At 42.9% G+C, this 18,771-nt stretch overlaps 1 protein-coding gene across 5 annotated transcripts in view; it reads left to right on the plus strand.

The window, feature by feature from the left end:
- ATP2B2 (ATPase plasma membrane Ca2+ transporting 2) overlaps positions 1 to 18,771 on the plus strand; it is a 277,471-nt gene that overhangs the window by 133,030 nt on the left and 125,670 nt on the right. For 3 of the 5 annotated variants that reach the window (XM_054977415.1, XM_054977411.1, XM_054977413.1), the window contains exons 5-7: positions 893 to 1,018; positions 4,809 to 4,841; positions 8,897 to 8,992. In XM_054977415.1, coding sequence (XP_054833390.1) covers positions 893 to 1,018; positions 4,809 to 4,841; positions 8,897 to 8,992 — 255 coding nt within the window. The remainder of the gene's footprint in view (positions 1 to 892; positions 1,019 to 4,808; positions 4,842 to 8,896; positions 8,993 to 18,771) is intronic. The other 2 variants (XM_054977412.1, XM_054977414.1) reach the window with 2 other exon arrangements.

Raw genomic sequence — 18,771 nt, forward strand, 5'->3', positions numbered from 1 at the left:
ATAAACATCTTGAACAAATAACTGGAGAAACTACAAAAAGTGATCAGAATTTTTTATCCTGTTCTATTTTCTACATGTTCATGTTGAATATTCTGTGGGCATAATCAATACAAATATAATGCAGCTTCCACAGTCAAGTTTTTGGCTGGCTGTGTTCTTTTTACCTATAATAACATTTAGCTCTTACATAGCACATACATAAAAGTCAGAGCAATTCACATACATTTGAAACATGAATTTCCTGGCCCACAGCTTGCAGTATTAGCTGCTATATCAGTTAGTACTATAAAAATGTAGGCCACAAAACTAGTGAACAACATTCTTCTGTATTGTTTATTTTATTGTGACATCCGTGCTGTGTATTTAGAACCTCTTCTGCAAAATCATGAAGGACAATCTGAAAGTAAGACTTTTCTCCTATTATTCACCCAAAACCATGAAGCCATTGAGTCTGTGGCTAAATTCCTCTGTTGTGCATCCAAGAGGAAAAGATTGGTTTAAATATTCAGGTAATGATGGTTTTGTCTTCTTGCTGACTGTGCATGTTCACGTTGTTATGCCAGTAAAGGTATTCTGAATTGAACTGAACTAGTGAACAGGATTTTTAAGTAGAAAAGAGCAAGAGTCCAGTAGCACCTATAAAACTAACAAAATTTGTGGTAGGGCATGAGCTTTTGTGAGCGACAGCTCACTTCTTCAGATACCAGGATTTTTAAGCATATTGATTTCCATGATCTTAAACAATGCTTAACTGAAGATTAAATCATAGCCTTAAAATAGCACTTTGTCACCTATAGATTTCTTTTTAATTCTTTGTACCATTCTTAAGTAAAATACAAATTACTCGTTACTAAAATGCATCTTGCTAATGTCTGTATTTTAAATATTTTAGGTACCCATGTTATGGAAGGCTCAGGAAGAATGGTTGTTACTGCTGTGGGAGTTAATTCTCAAACAGGGATCATCTTTACTCTGTTAGGTGCTGGTGGAGAAGAAGAGGAGAAGAAGGATAAGAAAGGTACAAGTCTGACTACATCTCTAAATCTTCCATTATAAATATCTGCATTATTATGTATTTCACAAACGCACTCGAATTTAAGCTGGGAGCCCACAGTTGTCTTGTGTCAGATGGTATCTGATGTTTCAAGCAGTTTTGTGAAATTTGAGGAGGGATGAGAAACAAAGTGCTTGAATCGGCTTCACCTTAACCCATCCAGCTGAACTCCTTTGTGGATTCACATTTGTATACATATCTCAGATTCTTAGCATATTCAAGCTTATATATATATATATATCAACACACTTCCTAAAATTGTTCCATATTTTGTCATTCACCAGTTATATTTAAGCAGCTTTCTACTGGATGGTAGCCAACAATTGAGAGCCAGTTTGGTGTAGTAGTTAAGAGCAGCAGGACTCTAATCTGGAGAGCCGGGTTTGATTCCCCACTCCTCCACTTGAAGCCAGCTGGGTGACCTTGTGTCAGTCACAGCTCTCCAGAACTCTCTCAGCCCCACCCACCTTAAAAGATTATTGTTGTGGGGTAATAGTAACATACTTTGTAAACTGCTCTGAGTGGGCATTAAGTTGTCCTGAAGGGTGATATATAAATTGAGAGTTGTTGTTGTTGTTGTTGTTACAAATAATACTCATTAAAGGTTTGCTGATACAATAAATAGTGCCACTCCAATTATCTGAATGATAATATCTAAATTTGTAGATCAGAGAGGACTTTGTACTCACTGGATTAGATCCTACAATTCCCTCTACTAAAAGAGGAATCATGCTCTAGAGGCATGGTCTTCTTCAGAGCAAGACTCCGTATATAAAAGAAGCTTATCTTAAGATCCAACTCACTACTTACAGGTAGACATGGGCACGAACATGAAAAAAAACCGAACACGCTGTTTGTGGTTCGTTGCCCTTGACAAACAACAAACAACGAACATTGATGAACATGATGCTATCATGAACATGTTCGTTGTTCATTGTTTGTTGTTCATGGGGGCCTGCAGCTTCCACCCCAACCCCCCCACTTAGCCCCCCTCCCCTCTAATCCACTTACCTGGCCCTTTAAATATCCCTTTAAACTATCAGCTGGCGGGTGGCAGGGGGGATTCCCCCCGCTGCCTGCCAGCTGATAGTTTAAAGGGCCCTGTCCTGCCACTTGCAAGTGACAGGGCCCTTTAAACAACCCCAGCCCCCCCTGCCCCACCCCAGCGCTGCCAGGCTTCTTCTGCCCAGTGCCAGCGGGGTGGGTTCTCCCCTTCCTGCTCACACCCAGCAGAGCTGGTGCCCCGGGGCCGCTTCTGCCCCATGCAAGCGGGCCAGGGAGATTCTCCCTGGCTCACACACTCGGCAGGGCCGGCGCCCTGAGACCACATCTGCCCTGTGCAAGCGGGCCAGGGAGATTCTCCTTGGCCTGCTCACACCCGGCAGTGCTGGCATCCTGGGGCCGCTTCTGCCCCATGTGAGCGGGGTAGGGAGATTCTCCCTGTTCCTCTTGCACTGGGCAAAAGAAGCCACGTGGCGCTCGCTCTCCCGGTGCTAAGAGGGGCAGGAGATTCTCCCCATCCCTCTAGCACCAGGAGAGGGGCAGCCAGCACTCAGCTGCTCGTAGGGGAAGCCCCCTACAAGCAGCTGATTCAGGGGTTTAAATGCCCCTTTCTGTGCCGGTGAGCAGTGGGCAACAACAGGAGTTCAGACAATCCCTGCCTGAATTGCCATGAGAATTGATTGCAGGTGCCAGAGTGTCTGACTTGATGAGCAGCAACGAACAGCAACGAACGAGGCTTCCAACAACCACCTGTTTATTTGGAATGGGGCTTCATGAACAGCCTGTTTGCGAACAGCTGGACAGGCTTTTTTGGGCTTTTTTGCCTTCGTAATGCTGTTCGTGCCCATGTCTACTTACAGGTCATCTGACTGAAGATGTTTCCTGTGAGAAATATTTCTTGGCCAGAAAGCAGTTTAGGTGTCAGGCAGTTTAATTTCCTGTGCCAGGCACCCAAGTCTTTTGAGGTTTTTCACTATAATAAATTATAATACCTGAAAAAAGACTAAGATTACAAGGACTGGAAAAACAATAATAGGCTTCTGTTCAAGGTTTAAATCAACAAATCTTTCTGTGCCCTTGATTCAAGTTATCTTCCTATATTTCTCTTTTAATGAAACATACTTCACTAGAACAGGAATAGCTTACAAACATTTTTTTGAAAAATTTGATTCTTTACCTTCGCCCAGAGTCTGTTATCTTTTTGTGTATGTCACATAACTATACATCTTGGTAAAGTACTGTCTTCTTTGGTTTCAGTCTAGAGTAGAGTGTAACATACCACATCTGTGTACTTAGTAAGACCTACTTTCAGTCCCTCATGCTCTCCAGGTCATTGTTAGAATTTGAAGAAGTTTATGGAGATCTTAAGTTCAATCCTTTCATGTCTTAAATTTCCCATCTCATATTTCCCATCACTGCAAATGGCCTTTAGGCCTATAGCATGACATTAATTCTTGGGAAACCTCAAAAGTGATGTCATTCCTCTCTGTGGTACAACAGAGTCTCCAGCTAGCCATAAAGAGATGTGATGTCACTTCCAGATTTTCCCTGGAATGGATGTCATTGATAGAATGGAATGGAACGGACGTCATCATTGACAGCTGCCACTCATGTCCCCAACCTCCCAGTCTCCTGATGGTTGTCAGGCTGGGCCTGGCAACCATAGGTAGGAGATATTTGAAAATCTTGGTCAGAGATCCTGGGGGGCAACTGCCAGTTAGAGTAGACAGTACCAATCTAAATGGACCAACGGCCTGACAATGTATATGAGAATTTTACTGTCCATACATGTCATGTATAGAATGCAAAAACACTTTCACAGACAAGTTTACCATACAGTTATTCACAGTGGAACTTACAAGAACATATGTTTCATTCCTGGGCCATTTTTCTCCTAGGCAGACTCATTTTCAGAACTCTTATCTGATTTTAGACATGCTAAATGAAATTTGTTTACAATATTTTCTTCATTCATCCATACATATTGAGCTCTAGGTTTGAATGAAGCTGTTGTGGTTTCATTCAGGTTACTTTTTACTTTTTGCTAACACATGACTCCAATATGATCACTGAGGATTAAGATTTATTGTCTTAGATATCAGCAATGCGTGACTCAGAGCTTTATAGTTACTGTTAATTTAGTTTAAACAGGTATTGTGTTGAGTAAAAGACCGCGGGCTATCTATTTTTAGAAAGCACATCACTGCCTACAGTTTTTGCCTGTTTTTTTGTTAGAAAAATACTGGTTTGCCCTCTCAAATATATCCTTTTTCTTGGAACAGCATTTAGTTCTTTCCTTCCATAGTTGGTTAAAAAAAAAAGACAGCCTACTCATCTAAACTGTCAACTGCTAGGTAAAGAGGGCTCCATTTGTCATATAAGTTTCAAAATATGTCATGACACACCCAGCAAAATGTCTAACAAAATGCTTTCAAACATTTCTGCTACACATTCTAGTAAGTCTCAAGTGTTTTGAGGCAGCCCTCATGAAGCTGCAGTCCCCCAAGCATTGTTATTATGCATGTTCTAGTCCTTTAAATAGGGCTTGTGCAGGATTCCATCACGAGCTCTACAGATGCAGACTGTGATTACTCAGCAACAATGGGCTTGAGTTCTTAGCACAAGCAGCATACATTCATTGTATGTATGCTGAAGCTTTCTGAAACCCTACCAGAGATATATGTTTGCATGTTAGCTTTCTCTAGGTGTATGCCTTTCTCCCTCATTAACATTTTTAAAAATCATCACGCAGGTATGAAACGGGAGGATGGACAGCAACTTCCAGGTAGAGTAAGAAATCTACCATAGCAAAGGAAAGGCTGAAGCTTTTCACTGGGGTTCTCTTGCTAATGGTGGTGTAAACTAGACCTGAGTGAATGGTTTAAAAAAAACCCAGACTTGTACCTGATGTAACTGAATTCAAAAGAAAATTCTAATTGGACTTTGTGTGACCCCTTTCTCTGGGATCATTCTGCCTATTCTACATCAAATCCTTCAGAACAGTACATTTCAAGTTTGGTTGCAAAATTACAGTATGTCACTTATATTTTTAATACATCCTGTAATGATTACTGTGAATGTCCAAATTTACTTTGAAAATAAATTTCAGTCAACAGGACAGTGTAATTATAATTCCTTTGGTGCAATGGGCAATTGGAAACTTACAACAAATTGACCAGGATTTAGGCACGAGTAAGGGCCTGATCAAGTGTGGTGGGACTTTTAAAAACTTTTTACTTTTAACTTCTCAGTACTTCAAAAGTGGTTTCTGATATGGTGGTGGTGAAAAATCATATGCTTACTGTCCCCTTGGCACATAGAATTTGTGGCACAAATCTTTGGATTTGGATTAGTTTCACAAATTCTAGCTGTTGTTTTCTTTTATGACATATTAGACAACCAATTAATAGTATAGATTTAACAACTGACTTCTACATATTTGTACCTGATATCAGCTGAAACTCAGAACTAGGTTTCATTGGCCTGAGAGTGCTGCAGTGAACTCTATCTTCTATATTATTTTAATATACACACATGGCACACAGACAGGTAAAAGAATCATATACATTCACATCCTTTTTATTCATGAAAAACATGCAGATACAACCCTTTTTTCTAGTCTCAATTAGTTATACAATGTCAATTTGGAACTGAGCTCAGCAAAGTGTGCTGTTTCCCCCCAAACCACAATTCTAAAATCTGAAAACCACACGGTACTCCTGATCAACATATTTCAAATTGCAAAGTGTTTGAATGTCCTACTTATAAGAAGACCTTTGAAATCCTTTTACTGCCCCCCACCCTTCATCTGACCCGGTCAGGTAGTGGTGGCAGAAAAATAACATAGTCTTCCCTCCCTCCATACCTTCAATTATATTTGATGGCTGGAATTCTAAAAATTGAATTTCCCTGATCCAAAGAACTCTTGGAATAGGATGTTAATTTTCCAGTGTTCCAGGGTGGGAGGTTCTTCTCTGAGACGGTCTGTGATCCTTCACAGAAGTACATTAGGGAGCATTGCTTATGATTAAGCTCCTGCATTTCAGTAACATTACTTACAGACTTCCTTTCCCATGTATGGATAGCCATTTCAGAAAACATCCAGACACACAAAATTCCTTTCTGTCACATATGTAAGGACAAGACAGAGATGTGAATATTCATGTGCACAAACATGTCTGAGAAACACTGCATAACTTTTTGTAGCTAGCTGCCCTTCTACTGTCCTCTGTTTGCTGATACCTTCTGCATATGACTTTTCACAAAGCAGGCTTGCTACCAAAGTGCCAAGCTTGCTGAACAGGAGGGGGAATGGCATAGCTAATTTGGCAGTCAGCCTGAGTCAGACACAGAAATTGCTGAGGAGATCAAGGAACCTTGGGTCCTGCTTTATGGGCTGTAATTTCCATTACCAGGAACATGAATATTGCTAGCATATGGGCTCTGTCTGTGGATTTTCATGGACTATGAACCACAAACTGGCACGAACTGGGGCCAGTTTATGGACTAGTTTTTGGTTTGTGGTTCGTGGGGTTTAAATGCCCCTTTCCAGCCACATAGCAGCGGCATGGAAAGGGGCATTTGACAGTTTAAAGTGCCCTTTCCTGCCTTGCAAGTGGCAGGTCCCTTTAAACTATCAGCTGGCAGGCGGCAGGGGCGATCCCCCCCTCGCTGCCTGCCAGCTGATAGTTTAAAGGGACCTGCTGCTTGCAAGCAGCAGGGCCCTTTAAACTGCCCAAATCCCAGCCCCCACCCCCCAGCCTCAGATCCAGATCCAGCCCCAACAGCCTTCCTGCCCCTGCCCTGTAGGCCCACGTGGCAGTGGAGGAAACCGATAATGGCCTTCCCACCCCTCAAATGGCCACCATGGCTGCCATTTGAGAGGCAGGAAGGCTGTTTTTGGCCTCCTCCGCTACCCTGCAGGCCCACGCAGCAGTGGAAGAGGCCAAAAATGGCCTTCCCGCCCCTCACGGGAGGAGGGAAAGGATGCCACGGGCTCGCAGGGCAAGGTAAGTGTGGGGCTGGGGCTGGAGGGGTGGGGGTGGGGGCTGGGGTTTGGGCAGTTTAAAGGGCCCTGTGGCTTGCAAGCGGCAGGTCCCTTTAAACTATCAGCTGGCAGGTGGCAAGGGGGGAATCCCCCCTGCCACCTGCCAGCTGATAGTTAAAAGGGACCTGCCGCTTGCAAGCCACAGGAAAAGTTTATATGGCCATTTACCTGGGGAAATGGCCATTTAAACTGCCCCTTTACGACCCAAACGAACCAGTAGACCAGTTTGTGGAAGTTTGTGAAAACGAGCTTCCCCGAACCACTGATTCATGAACCACAAACTGGCCTGGTTCGTGCATTTTTTTGGGTCGTAATTTGATTTGCGCCCATCTCTACTTAGTAGTAGAAAAGCAAACCTGAGTATAAGACTCAGGTTTGACCTTATTGACCTATGTTTAGTGCTGGGTCTAGAAATGACTTATGTGACAATGAAAACAAACCTTTAAAAAGCCTTAAAATCCTAAGAGTGCTGCTGTATACCCTTTATTCCTTTAATATACACATAGCACACTGAAAGGTAAAAGAATCATATGTTTTGCATGCCTTCTTACTCATGAGAAACATGCAGATACAACTCTACATATATACATATGTGCCATCAAGTTACAACTGACTTATGGCAACCTCAGCAAGGGGCTTTCAAGGCAAGTGAGAAGCAGAGGTGGTTTGCCATTGTCTCTCTCTGCAGAGCAAACCGCGTCTTCCTTGGGGGTTTCTCATGCAAGTTCTGACCAGGAAACTTATGAGATCACATGAGATCAGATTATACCATACTATGTTCCGCTCAGATACAACCTTTCATACGAGTTAAGGGTCTCAGTAAGTTATACTATATCAGTTTGGAACTGAGGTTAGCAAACTGAGCAATTTCCCCCAAAACCACAGTTCCAGAATCAGAACAAAAAACTTAAAATGTTCAAAAAATTGAGTTCAAAATCAGCTTGAAATGTTTTGTGGTAGAAAAATTAGCAAACAACAGAAAACTACTTCAGATCTGTTATTCATTGTTGACTATTCACTCAACTCTGGCCCAGAACAGCTCAATCATTCAAAAATCTGCCATAAATTTTTGCTTTCTCCTGATGTTAAGAAACTCCTCAACTGACCTATTCCCTTGACTGAAGAAAACTCCTGACAATTTAAAACTGTAGCTTTTCATTTCTGTCACCATCCAATAAAAAACAGCATCTTAGTAACAAAAATTATTCTTTAGCTCTTGAACTGAATGTATTGCCCGATCTGGCAAATGGTTATATTCTTGGCTTTCCAAATTGCACTTACATGAAACATTGGAAAATGTGCTTTTAAAATGAATGACAAGTCATTAAATAGGCACTTTTTAGATGCATATGTAGTTTTATTCTAGAAATAGTAATATATGGATAATTTTAACAAACAGATGGTTTTTGGAAATGCAACTGCTTAAACCACATTTTTTTCTTCAAATGAAATATTTATTTTTAAAAAATAGCAAGCAAGTTTAAGAATGCCTGCATAGAGGAGCACAGATTTAGAAGAACATAGTACTGTGTAAAGTCAGTTCACACCAACTCTGTTAACTCTGTTAAATGTCTTTCATATTTCCTTTTATAATATTTCACATGAGTTTTTGTTTCTCACTTTTGTAATAGCATTCATCTTTAGATATTATGTTGCTCAGTTTAAAACAAACTGTTGCAGAAAGAAAAAAAACCCCAAAGCCACATTAGTCCATAAATGTTATTGTTTCTGTCATGTGAATTTGTTCATATTATTATGATTTATCCTTTTTTCTTTTATCCATTATTACTCAGTAGATTCTTCCCATCCTTCCTTCCATCCTCCTTCAACTACAGATGGGGCAGCAGGTGCAAATGCCACTGATAATGCAAATGCCAGCTTAGTCAATGGTACGTTAAGAACACCTAGCTTGTTTTTATTTCATGGATTTCTCTCCTAACTATATAAGCTTCCCTTATGAACTACACAGATGTTGTATGTGCATGTGATTACCCTGTGAGAGCTCCTATTGTACCACAGCTTATAAGAGGCGCCACAAATCCCAGTGTCATACTGGCCAGTCAAATCTTTGTGTCTCACTGAAGCAACAACGGGGAGAAAACAAGCAGGATTAAGAATGTTTTAAAAACTATTTATTACAACTATCATAAGCAATCTACAATCTTAAGTCAAATCCGTTGCCCTGACTCACACTCACAAGATTTCAGTGTCAAACTGTTGCTGCCATGCTTTTCCATATATCTTTCTAAGAAAGCATGATTTGTGAATGTTGTTTTTCATTCTACTCTTCCAGTGTGGCACTCTCTCATAAGCATTCATGGTCTCCATGTAGCGTTGGGAAACATTCTGCTGAGGAATCTGGCTTAAAAACAACCAGTATCACTGTAGCACTGCCGTGCGGCTTTCCTGCATTTTTTTCAGTCAGCACTGAGCAAAGCAGCAGATTAATATTAAACAGCAAAATGTTTCCATGTCCTCTTGTGAATGTGCTTGGATATGGATCCATACATTTTCAAGTTATAAGTTATGTTGAAACATAGAATGTGTCTTAGGCCAGTTTCTTCACTCCATTTCTTAGCATGCCCGTTCTATAAAATGCCTCTTAAGGAGATACATTTATAGTACGTATGTACTATACGTACATGTACAATACGTATGTACATATTTACGTATGTACATATTTTAGCTCATTCTTGGGTAGGACATTTGCTTTTTAAACCACTATAATATCTGTTGCATTATTTTTCATGCTTTTAGGATCTATGTAATGATTTATTTGGGGCACCAAAATAAAATATGGATGTTATATAATACTTATCCTATGCAATAATATAGTACTTATCCTATACACAATTGAAACACTCCCCCCAACTTGGTAACAATGTATTTTCTGGAGTCATGGAGGCTGACATTCCTGTGGTATTTCATATTCAGCAAAATAACAGTCTTATCTGCCATTCTTATACATGGATACTTTGGGAGAGTTTTTTCTGCACAAGCCCCGTCGGAATGAATGGGAACAATATAAGAGCACAGTGTGTTCTTTCGCAGCTTCAGTTCGTTGCAATGGGGCTTCCGCAAGAGAACTCTCCAGTGGATGATGTGCTTTTGGAAACAATGACAATGTAAAGAGAACTCGAAAGAAGGAGGTAAGAAAGAGACCTAAACTGGGGGATGGGGGGCATTGTCAAGGAAAATATGCCACTCAGATTTTGGCCAGAAGCCAAATAACTGTTTTTGTTTATGCAAGCAGGCTACTGTTTAGGCCCTATGATGTTTTTAAGCTATGCCTTTGAACAGTTGATTTATAAGTCATGTCATAAATTCCTTTTGAAATTTCTATTAATTGGGAAAGTAGTTTTGCCATGAGGCAAGAGGGCTGCTCTTTGAGGCAAACAAATCTAAACAGTCTCTCTTTCACCTTTTATAAGCTTTATGTGGACTTCATGGCTTGAAATTGGTTAGGAAGAGCCCGTTGTCCTAAATTGCCCACAGTCCCTTATAAACAAAGAAAGCTATATTGGTAAGGTGCCTTCATCATCTATTAAGAAGGAACCTGGTCTTGATCTAGAAGAGCTTCCCTGTTTTGCTTTTTTTTAAAAAATGGAGAGTCATCATTACTAAGGCTTTAAAAAAAGTGTGTATCTCTGTTTTGTAATGGATCACATAATTGTTTTTCATGAAGTATTTTCAATTAGTTCTGGACAGTTTCTGAAAAACAACTAATTTCTGGCTTGGAAATTAGGGTACTAAATCATGTGTACTACAGCACCATTTCTATCTTTACAGTAACATGCATATAGTTATCAAACTCATTATTCAGGTGTATCTTGTCATTTCCAGTGCACAAGTATAACACACAGATCCTCTTTGGCTGTTATCGTCTGGCTTCTTCCTTTTATGTTTTGTTACCTTAACTTTAATAGGTAGAAAACATGGGTAGCAAAACAATTCTAAGGTGAACAGCAAAGCAAGGCCTGGAAGGACAGCTGAATATAAGAGGTTAATGGGCAGGTATGATGAGTTTTCTGCCACTACCCTTACAAGGAGTATTGCATATGAATTTTTTTCCTATGTAGGGAAAAGGGGGTAGGGTTAGGGTTGTTCTTCTCTCAAATACTTCTTCCATATTCAAAACTTCTAGTACAGTTTCTCTATTCTATCAGCTTTCCAGGCTCAGTCTTGTAGATCTTCTGGTTCTTTTCCACAACTCACTCAGGAAATGAGCTTAGTCCTTAAGGGAGTACAATCCTTAAAGGGAAAATCCTTTAAGGACTAACCTCAAAATACTTGTAGACATTTTCATTAGTGGACTGCCATAGGAAGCTGTTCTAAAGTGGAACCTTGCTTGAAAATCTTAGCTGGCCTTAATTACTACTTGAACTGTTTCCCTAGTGCTGGAGTTCTCTCTGTGATGACAGATTTCTGTCTGTTCGCTACAGAATATCTCAGCCTCTAGGTGGGCCTAGAGATCTCCTGGGATTACAACTGATCTCCAGGCTACAGAGATCAGTTCCCCTGGAGAAAAAAACATAATACAATCACATCTTAAAAACCATCAAAAATAATATCATTAAAGCAATTAAAACAGAGCTAAAATGCATAAAGAATCTTAAAAACAGTTAAATGTTGGGCAGGAAGGAGGGATCTCTGAGGGAATGCCACATGGAACAAAAAAATCTTTACATGCTGGTGGAAGATAGCAACAGAAGTGGACATGTGAATCTCCCCTAGGGAGAGAGTTCCAGAGTTTTGGTGCCTCTACTAAGAATCTCAGGGAGGAGCAACTGAAGCAGTTCCTTTAAAGATGATCATTGTGGTTGGGTAGGTTTATAAAGCTATAAACCATAGAGAGCTTCAAAGGTTACTACCAGCACTTTGAATTATGCCCAGAAACAGATCGGAAGCCAGTGTAGATGAGCAAAAATTTGGGGGATATGTTCCCTGAAACCCCCTCCAGTCAACATCCTGGCTGCAGCATTCTGCACTAACTGAAGTTTCCAAACACTTTTCAAGAGCGACCTTAGAGTGCTTTGCAGTAATCTAATCTAGATGTAAGCAGGGCATGCATTACAGTGGCCAGATCTTTCCTGACCAGGAAAGGCTGCAGCTGGATAACCAGTCAATGCTGGTAAAAGGCACTCCTGGCCACAGCTGTCTTCTACTTATCCCACAGTAGGCCTGGGTCCAAGAGCATTGCCAAACTATGGACCTGTTCCTTCAAGGGGAATGCAACCCCATCTGGAACAAGTGACACTATAAATCTTGGGTCAGACCTTCTTTTCTCTAGTAGCACTTCCATCTTGTCATAATTAAGTTTCAGTTGGATAACTCCAAAACTGACTCCAGACACTGGTTCAGGGTTTCTACAGCGTCCTTGGGATCAGCCAGAAGCATGCATCAGAGCTGAGTGTCATCTGTATATTGATGACAATCCAACCCAAATAAAACAAACACAAATGCAGATCCATCTGTCACCTGGATCTGAATAGAAACACACAGAGAAACCTGGTGAGAAACAAGCAGTGGTATCACCTTCATCCTCCTTCTTGCCAGAACAACCCAGGGATCCTAGTCTTCTCTCTGTGTGTCTCTTCCCTCATTGGTACAGCAGATGTTGAAGTGGCATGCTTGCCTACCACTTTTTCACCTTACATCCAGGGTACTGAATCTTCTGGACAGCTGAGCCAAAGGTTGAAAGATTAAAGGCACTGCATCTGTTCCCGCCCAGTTTGGAGCTGGGGTGGAAGAGAAATGAGCTCCCTTTTGCAATGCAGAAATATAAAGAATTGCATCTTAGATAGGAGTGAAGGTATGAGCAAATAACTTCAATGTAATGTGAATAACACACTTTTTAAACTTCAATGTGTAGGTTTTTTGCTGAGGGTGGGGGTGGAAACAAAACTGACTCACAGCTGGTGGAGGATTAGCTGTGAGTTGGCTTCTTCTCCTCCCACCCCCAAGTATTTTACTGAGGGGATGGGGTGGATAAGATTCTCCATCAGCTATGAGTCAGCTTCTGACTAATATGAAACTGCAGACTTGTCCAGCAGACACTGAAGTTTGTATGCTATCCAAAGATATCCCTGATCATCTCTCATTCTGATTGTGTCAATCAAGGTAAGTTCACCTGGCAAACAGGTTCTCTGAGAAATTGCCCCAGATACCCCACCAGGCAGCTTTGAATATCAGGACTAAGATGACTGGTATAGATATGACCAACTTGAATAGAACTTCAAACTTCTGAAGTTTGAAGCAGTGGGCAAACAACACTGAACTTTGTATTCCCATAGGAAGGCAAATTTGTCATACCACATTCTGAAATTCTGAGAAAAGGTAATATGTAAGTTCAGAAATGTCCATTTTTCAAGATCTGAGAGCTTGGCATAAACTGTTTAGAGCACATACTGATCAACAGACAGGTTCCCAGCAAACTTTATTTGTATGCTGTCACAGCTGCTGGAGCCCAGGGAAGCTGTCTGTAGGCTGTCACTACTCTGGTACAGGTTTCCTAAAGAAGGGCCCAGAGCACCCAACTAACACCTTTTGTTGACTCTTTCCCAGTAAGTTTGATTTATTACATGACCAAATGAGGCATGAGGACCCAGGCAGAATAATAAAGAACTTTATTTAAAAGGTTTATTAATAACTGGTTCTTAAACTTGGTATATTAAAGAGAATAGGAAAGGTTGGTGAACAAACAAAACTAAAATACCCTAACGCGTCTAACTAGACTGCTCTTAACTGTCTCCTGGTGACCGTCTTCCAACTGTCTCACCCCTTCTGGATGAGGGAACACTCTGTCTGCAGCAGCCTCTCCTCAGCTCTGCTCCCTAGAAGTGGACACCCTCCCACTGTGATGAGGCCTTTTATCTCTTCTCTCAGGCACCATCCCCCTATTTTCCTAATGGTGCAAATTGTCCCTCCAAACCCCCTCTTACCCAATCACAGGGGCCAAAGGGAACCTGGGAAATGTAAGCCTTGCAGTAACTCTAGTGCAGGCTTCCCCAGAGCCACTAGGCCTCACTAGGCCCAGGCTCATAACACCCCCCGCTAGACCAAATCATGGGGTCTGGCTATCTGGATCCCCATCGATGAGGTCTAGAACTAAGCTGTGAGTTGCTCTTTTAACCATCTAAAACTTAATACACAAGCTCTGTAACCCATTAACATAGAACCAAGTGGAAAACATGGATAAACACTGCAGTGATGAAACAACAGAAAATAGCTATATACAGCAAGATAACTAATAATCACAGGCCCTGCGGGATAGAGCATCAGCTACTTTATTCCGAGATCCTGTGATGTGCTCAATCTCGAAATCGAAGTCTTGCATGGCTAGGCTCTATCGCAGGAGCTTCGGGTTGGTACACTTGGCAGTCTGTAGCCACTGGAGGGGAGAATGATCCGTTCGGAGCAGGAAACGTCGACCCCACAGGTAGGGCCGGAATTTTCCCAAAGCAAATACAATTGCATAACATTGTTTTTCAGGGATTCCCCAACCCGCTTCCCGCTCAGTAAGTTTCTTGCTAAGGAAAGCAACGGGGTGTTGCTCCTGATCTGGCCCCTCCTGAGATAACACGGCCCCCACTCCACAGTCAGAGGTGTCGGTTGTGAGGATGAAGGGTCTATTGAAGTCTGGAGCCCTTAGAACTGGAAAGGTGATGAGGGAGTTTTTTAGCTCATCAAAAGCCTGCTGACATTGTGCTGTCCATTGCAATTTCTCAGGCCTATTCCTCCCAATGAGATCTGTTAGCGGCAATGCTAACTGACTGTAGTTGTGTACAAACTTCCGGTAATATCCAGCCAATCCTAGGAAGGATTGGACTTGTGTCTTTGTTCTGGGTATGGGCCAGTCCCGAATGGCCTCGACTTTAGCTTGTCCAGGAGAAATGGTCCCTTGTCCTACTTTGTGTCCAAGGTATGTAACTTGGTTGAAGCCAATTTGGGATTTCCTGGCCTTCAAGGTAAATCCAGCTTCTTTTATCCTTTCCAACACCATTTGCAGGTGCACTAAATGTTGTTCCCACGTCAGGGAAAATACAGCGACATCGTCCAAATATGCAACGGCAAAATCTTCCAGGCCCTTCAGGAGCTTGTTGATGGCCCTCTGGAAGGTGGCGAGAGCATTCCGAAGACCAAATGGCAAAACATTAAACTCATACAGTCCTTTATATGTCACAAAGGCAGAACGCATCTTTGACTGTTCATCGAGCTCCAGCTGCCAATAGCCTCTGGTGAGGTCAAAGGTGGAGATGTACCTAGCTGGGGCTAATTGGTCCAACAAATCATCTATGCGGGGCATGGGGTATCGGTCCGGTCGGGTTATCTTGTTGAGACGCCTATAATCCACGCAAAAACAGACCTCCCCATTGGGTTTGTTGACCAGCACAACCGGTGATGCCCAAGCACTCTCAGAGGGTCTGATTATTCCCATTGCCAACATCTCAGTTAACTCTTTTTCGATGGCCTGCCACTGGGTATGTGGAATCCTATGAGCCTGTTCTGCCACAGGGGGCTCATCCCCCGTGAAAATAGAGTGACTTGCAATTTGGGAGCGACCAGGCAGGGCAGAGAACTGTTCGGCAAATTTAGTACACAGTTGCCTAACTTCTTCCTGCTGGTCCCTAGACAATAAGGGGGAGAAGGTAATCTCCTCCACTCCTCCTTCACCGTGGCTCCCAGCGCACATTTCTTCACGGTTCCCAAAACTCTCAGCTGATTCTGGGATGAGATGGCAAACAATGGTTTCTCAAGAGTAGTATGGCTTCAAGGCATTGGCATGATAAACTCGTGGTGGGAGACCTGTGTCTGGGAATTCAACCAAATAATTCACCTCTCCCAGGCGACTCTTAGTTTGGAATGGTCCCTCCCAGGCGGCTTCCATTTTATTAGCCTTCACTGGTTTTAAGACCATTACCAGGTCACCTGGGTTGTAGACCTGCCTCCTGGCATTCATATCATACCAAGCCTTTTGTTTTTGTTGTCTCTCCCCCAAGTGAGCATGAGCTAGGGTCAAAGCCTCTCTTAAATGATTCTGAAGCTTATCAACAAAGTCCAAAACATTAGTCCCTGGATAGGGTATCGAGCCCTCCCAATAATGTCACCCCAGTTCCAACGGCCCATGTGCCTCCCTTCAATAAACCAATTCAAAGGGGGAGAATCCCAAACTAGGGTGCGGGACAGCCCTGTATGCAAAGAGCAACTGTTGTAGAGCTAAATCCCAATTATTTGAATGGGCAGCAACAAACCTCTTAATCATTTCTCTTAGAGTTCCATTGAACCTTTCCACTAGGCTATTCGATTGGTGGTGGTACGGGAGGGTTACCAGGTGCCGGACCCCATGACTACTCCACAGTTTCTCCATCACGCCTGCAAGGAAATTAGTCCCAACATCCACGAGAACCTCTAAAGGCCAGCCTACCCTGGCAAACACATCTGCTAGGGCTTGACAGATAGTATTGGCATCAATACGGCTAAGTGCTACTGCTTCTGGCCAGTGGGTGGCATAGTCGACCACAGTCAGAATGTATTGCTTCCCCCTTGGAGTCTTGTTAGGTAGTGGTCCCAACACATCAATAGCTACCCGATGGAAGGGAATGTCAATGATCGGTAAAGGCTGGAGTGGAGCCTTATTCTTGTCTTGGGCTTTCCCCACAGTTTGACACACCTCACAGGACTGGACAAACTTGCCAATGTCCTTACCCATTCCTTCCCAATAAAATTGTTGTCTCAGACGGTCCTTGGTCCTCCTCACTCCAGCATGACTACTGGGGTGGTCGTGAGCTAGCTTCATAAGCTGGAGGCGATATTTATTCGGTACCACTAGCTGCATGTGCGTTTTCCACTCACTCTTATGCCCCGATTGAAGGGACTCCCGATACAACAAACCATGGTCCAACACAAATCTGGAACGGAGAGTTTCACTTAGAGGGTTAATCTTCAGTGCCTGTTGGCGAGCTTCCCCGAGGCTCATATCCTCCTCCTGCTCCTTCTGGAAAACAGTTGCTGTCTCTGGAGAAGATTCCATTTCACCTTGGTTTATGATGGGGTCCAGAGAGGTTACCACAGCTACTTCTCCTTTAGGCTGTTTCTTTGTCTGGCTGTGGGTTAATACTCCTATGAAGTTTTCAGTCCCCAGGCGGAGATCATCAGGTGTAACCTCAAAATCTCTTAGAAACTGCATGTACACGTCCATTACAGGATCAGTCTCAGCTTCTGAAGGTCCTAATTCCTGTTGTTGTTCTTTCCATTGGAGCACGTGTTCTGCCAAGTCTTCCCCCACAAACATAGCCACTGGGGTGTAATCATGCACAGCAACCTTCCATTGTCCGCTCCACCCCTCATACTGAATGGGTATCTTGGCCACTGGGAGGGTAATCCCCTCTGTTTCGTGAAGGTGCCGCACTCGTCTTTCCTCTCCTTGGACAAGATACTTAGGATCCACGAGAGAGCGATGGACTGTGGTCAAGAGGGAAGCGGTGTCTCGCCAGGCTATGACATCACAGCCGTTCACATTGACCTCCTTACGGTGGCGCCAAGGAATATATTCTGGGTCAAAATCAGGAAGGGTGGGTTGAGAACCCATCGGGATCATGTGGTGTGCACTTGTGCTGGACTTAGGGCACTTATTACGGAGGTGTCCCAGCTCATTGCATGCATAACACCGGGGTACCTTCCTATCTCCTGTTGGCAATTTCACATCAGCGCTTGAAGAATCAGGATGCTGTTGCCTGTGCTGCCCTCCTCTAGCTTCTGGCTGCTCTCTGGACCATGTTGGGAGCTTCAGGGGTTCCCTTGGGCGCCAATCACGATGAGTGTTGGGTCTCTACCCCCCATATGCTTCTGCCAATTGCTCTGCCCATTGTCCTGCTTCTTGGAGAGTGGATGGGCTTTTATCTATAAGCGGGCGTCTAATGTGCTCAGGAATGAGAGTAAGAAACCGATTGATGCATATTAGAGCCTTTACATCAGCTAGGGTCTTAACAACATCTACTTCAACCCATAGATCATAGGCCTTCCCCAGTCTATAAATTAACTCTGGGTAGGACTCCCTGTTTTCAGATTTTACTTCCTTAAATCTCTTGCGGGCTCCTTCTTTGGAAAACCCCACCCTCTCACGCACTCTCTGTTTAAACAGCTTGTAGTCTGTCCTCTCTTCACCTTCCATCTGTTTAGACACTGAAGCTAGAACTCCACTCAGCTGAGGTCTCAACTTTTCCATGTACAATTCTGGGGGGATCTTTTAATCCATGCAAACTTGCTCAAAGTTCTGCAAAAATGCTTCGATGTCCTCCCCTACCTTGTATAGAGGATATTTTCAGCTATCTCCCTTCGCAGCCGCATCTGGGGGGAGCAGTCCCTTTTCAGTCCTCGCAAGTTCAATCTCATGTGCCAGCTTGATTTTTTCTCTTTCTAGCTCCATCCTGGCTGCATTCTCTTTCTCATCTCTCTGCATCTGGGCTCTCTCTAATTCCACCTCAAGTCTGGCCTTCTCGATTTGCAGTTGGAGACGCAAGGTCTCTTCGCTCAGAGGTGACATCGCTTGGGACTCAGATGCTTCAACTAGTGGTGCCCCTGTAGTCGACATTATTCCAGCTGTCCACTTCCGGGTTCTGCTCTTAGGAACGGGAGCGTCCTCAAATTTTTCTTTCCCTGAACGGAGGAA

The sequence above is a fragment of the Eublepharis macularius genome, chromosome 4 (genome assembly GCF_028583425.1).
Source record: "Eublepharis macularius isolate TG4126 chromosome 4, MPM_Emac_v1.0, whole genome shotgun sequence".
Taxonomy (NCBI): domain Eukaryota; kingdom Metazoa; phylum Chordata; class Lepidosauria; order Squamata; family Eublepharidae; genus Eublepharis; species Eublepharis macularius.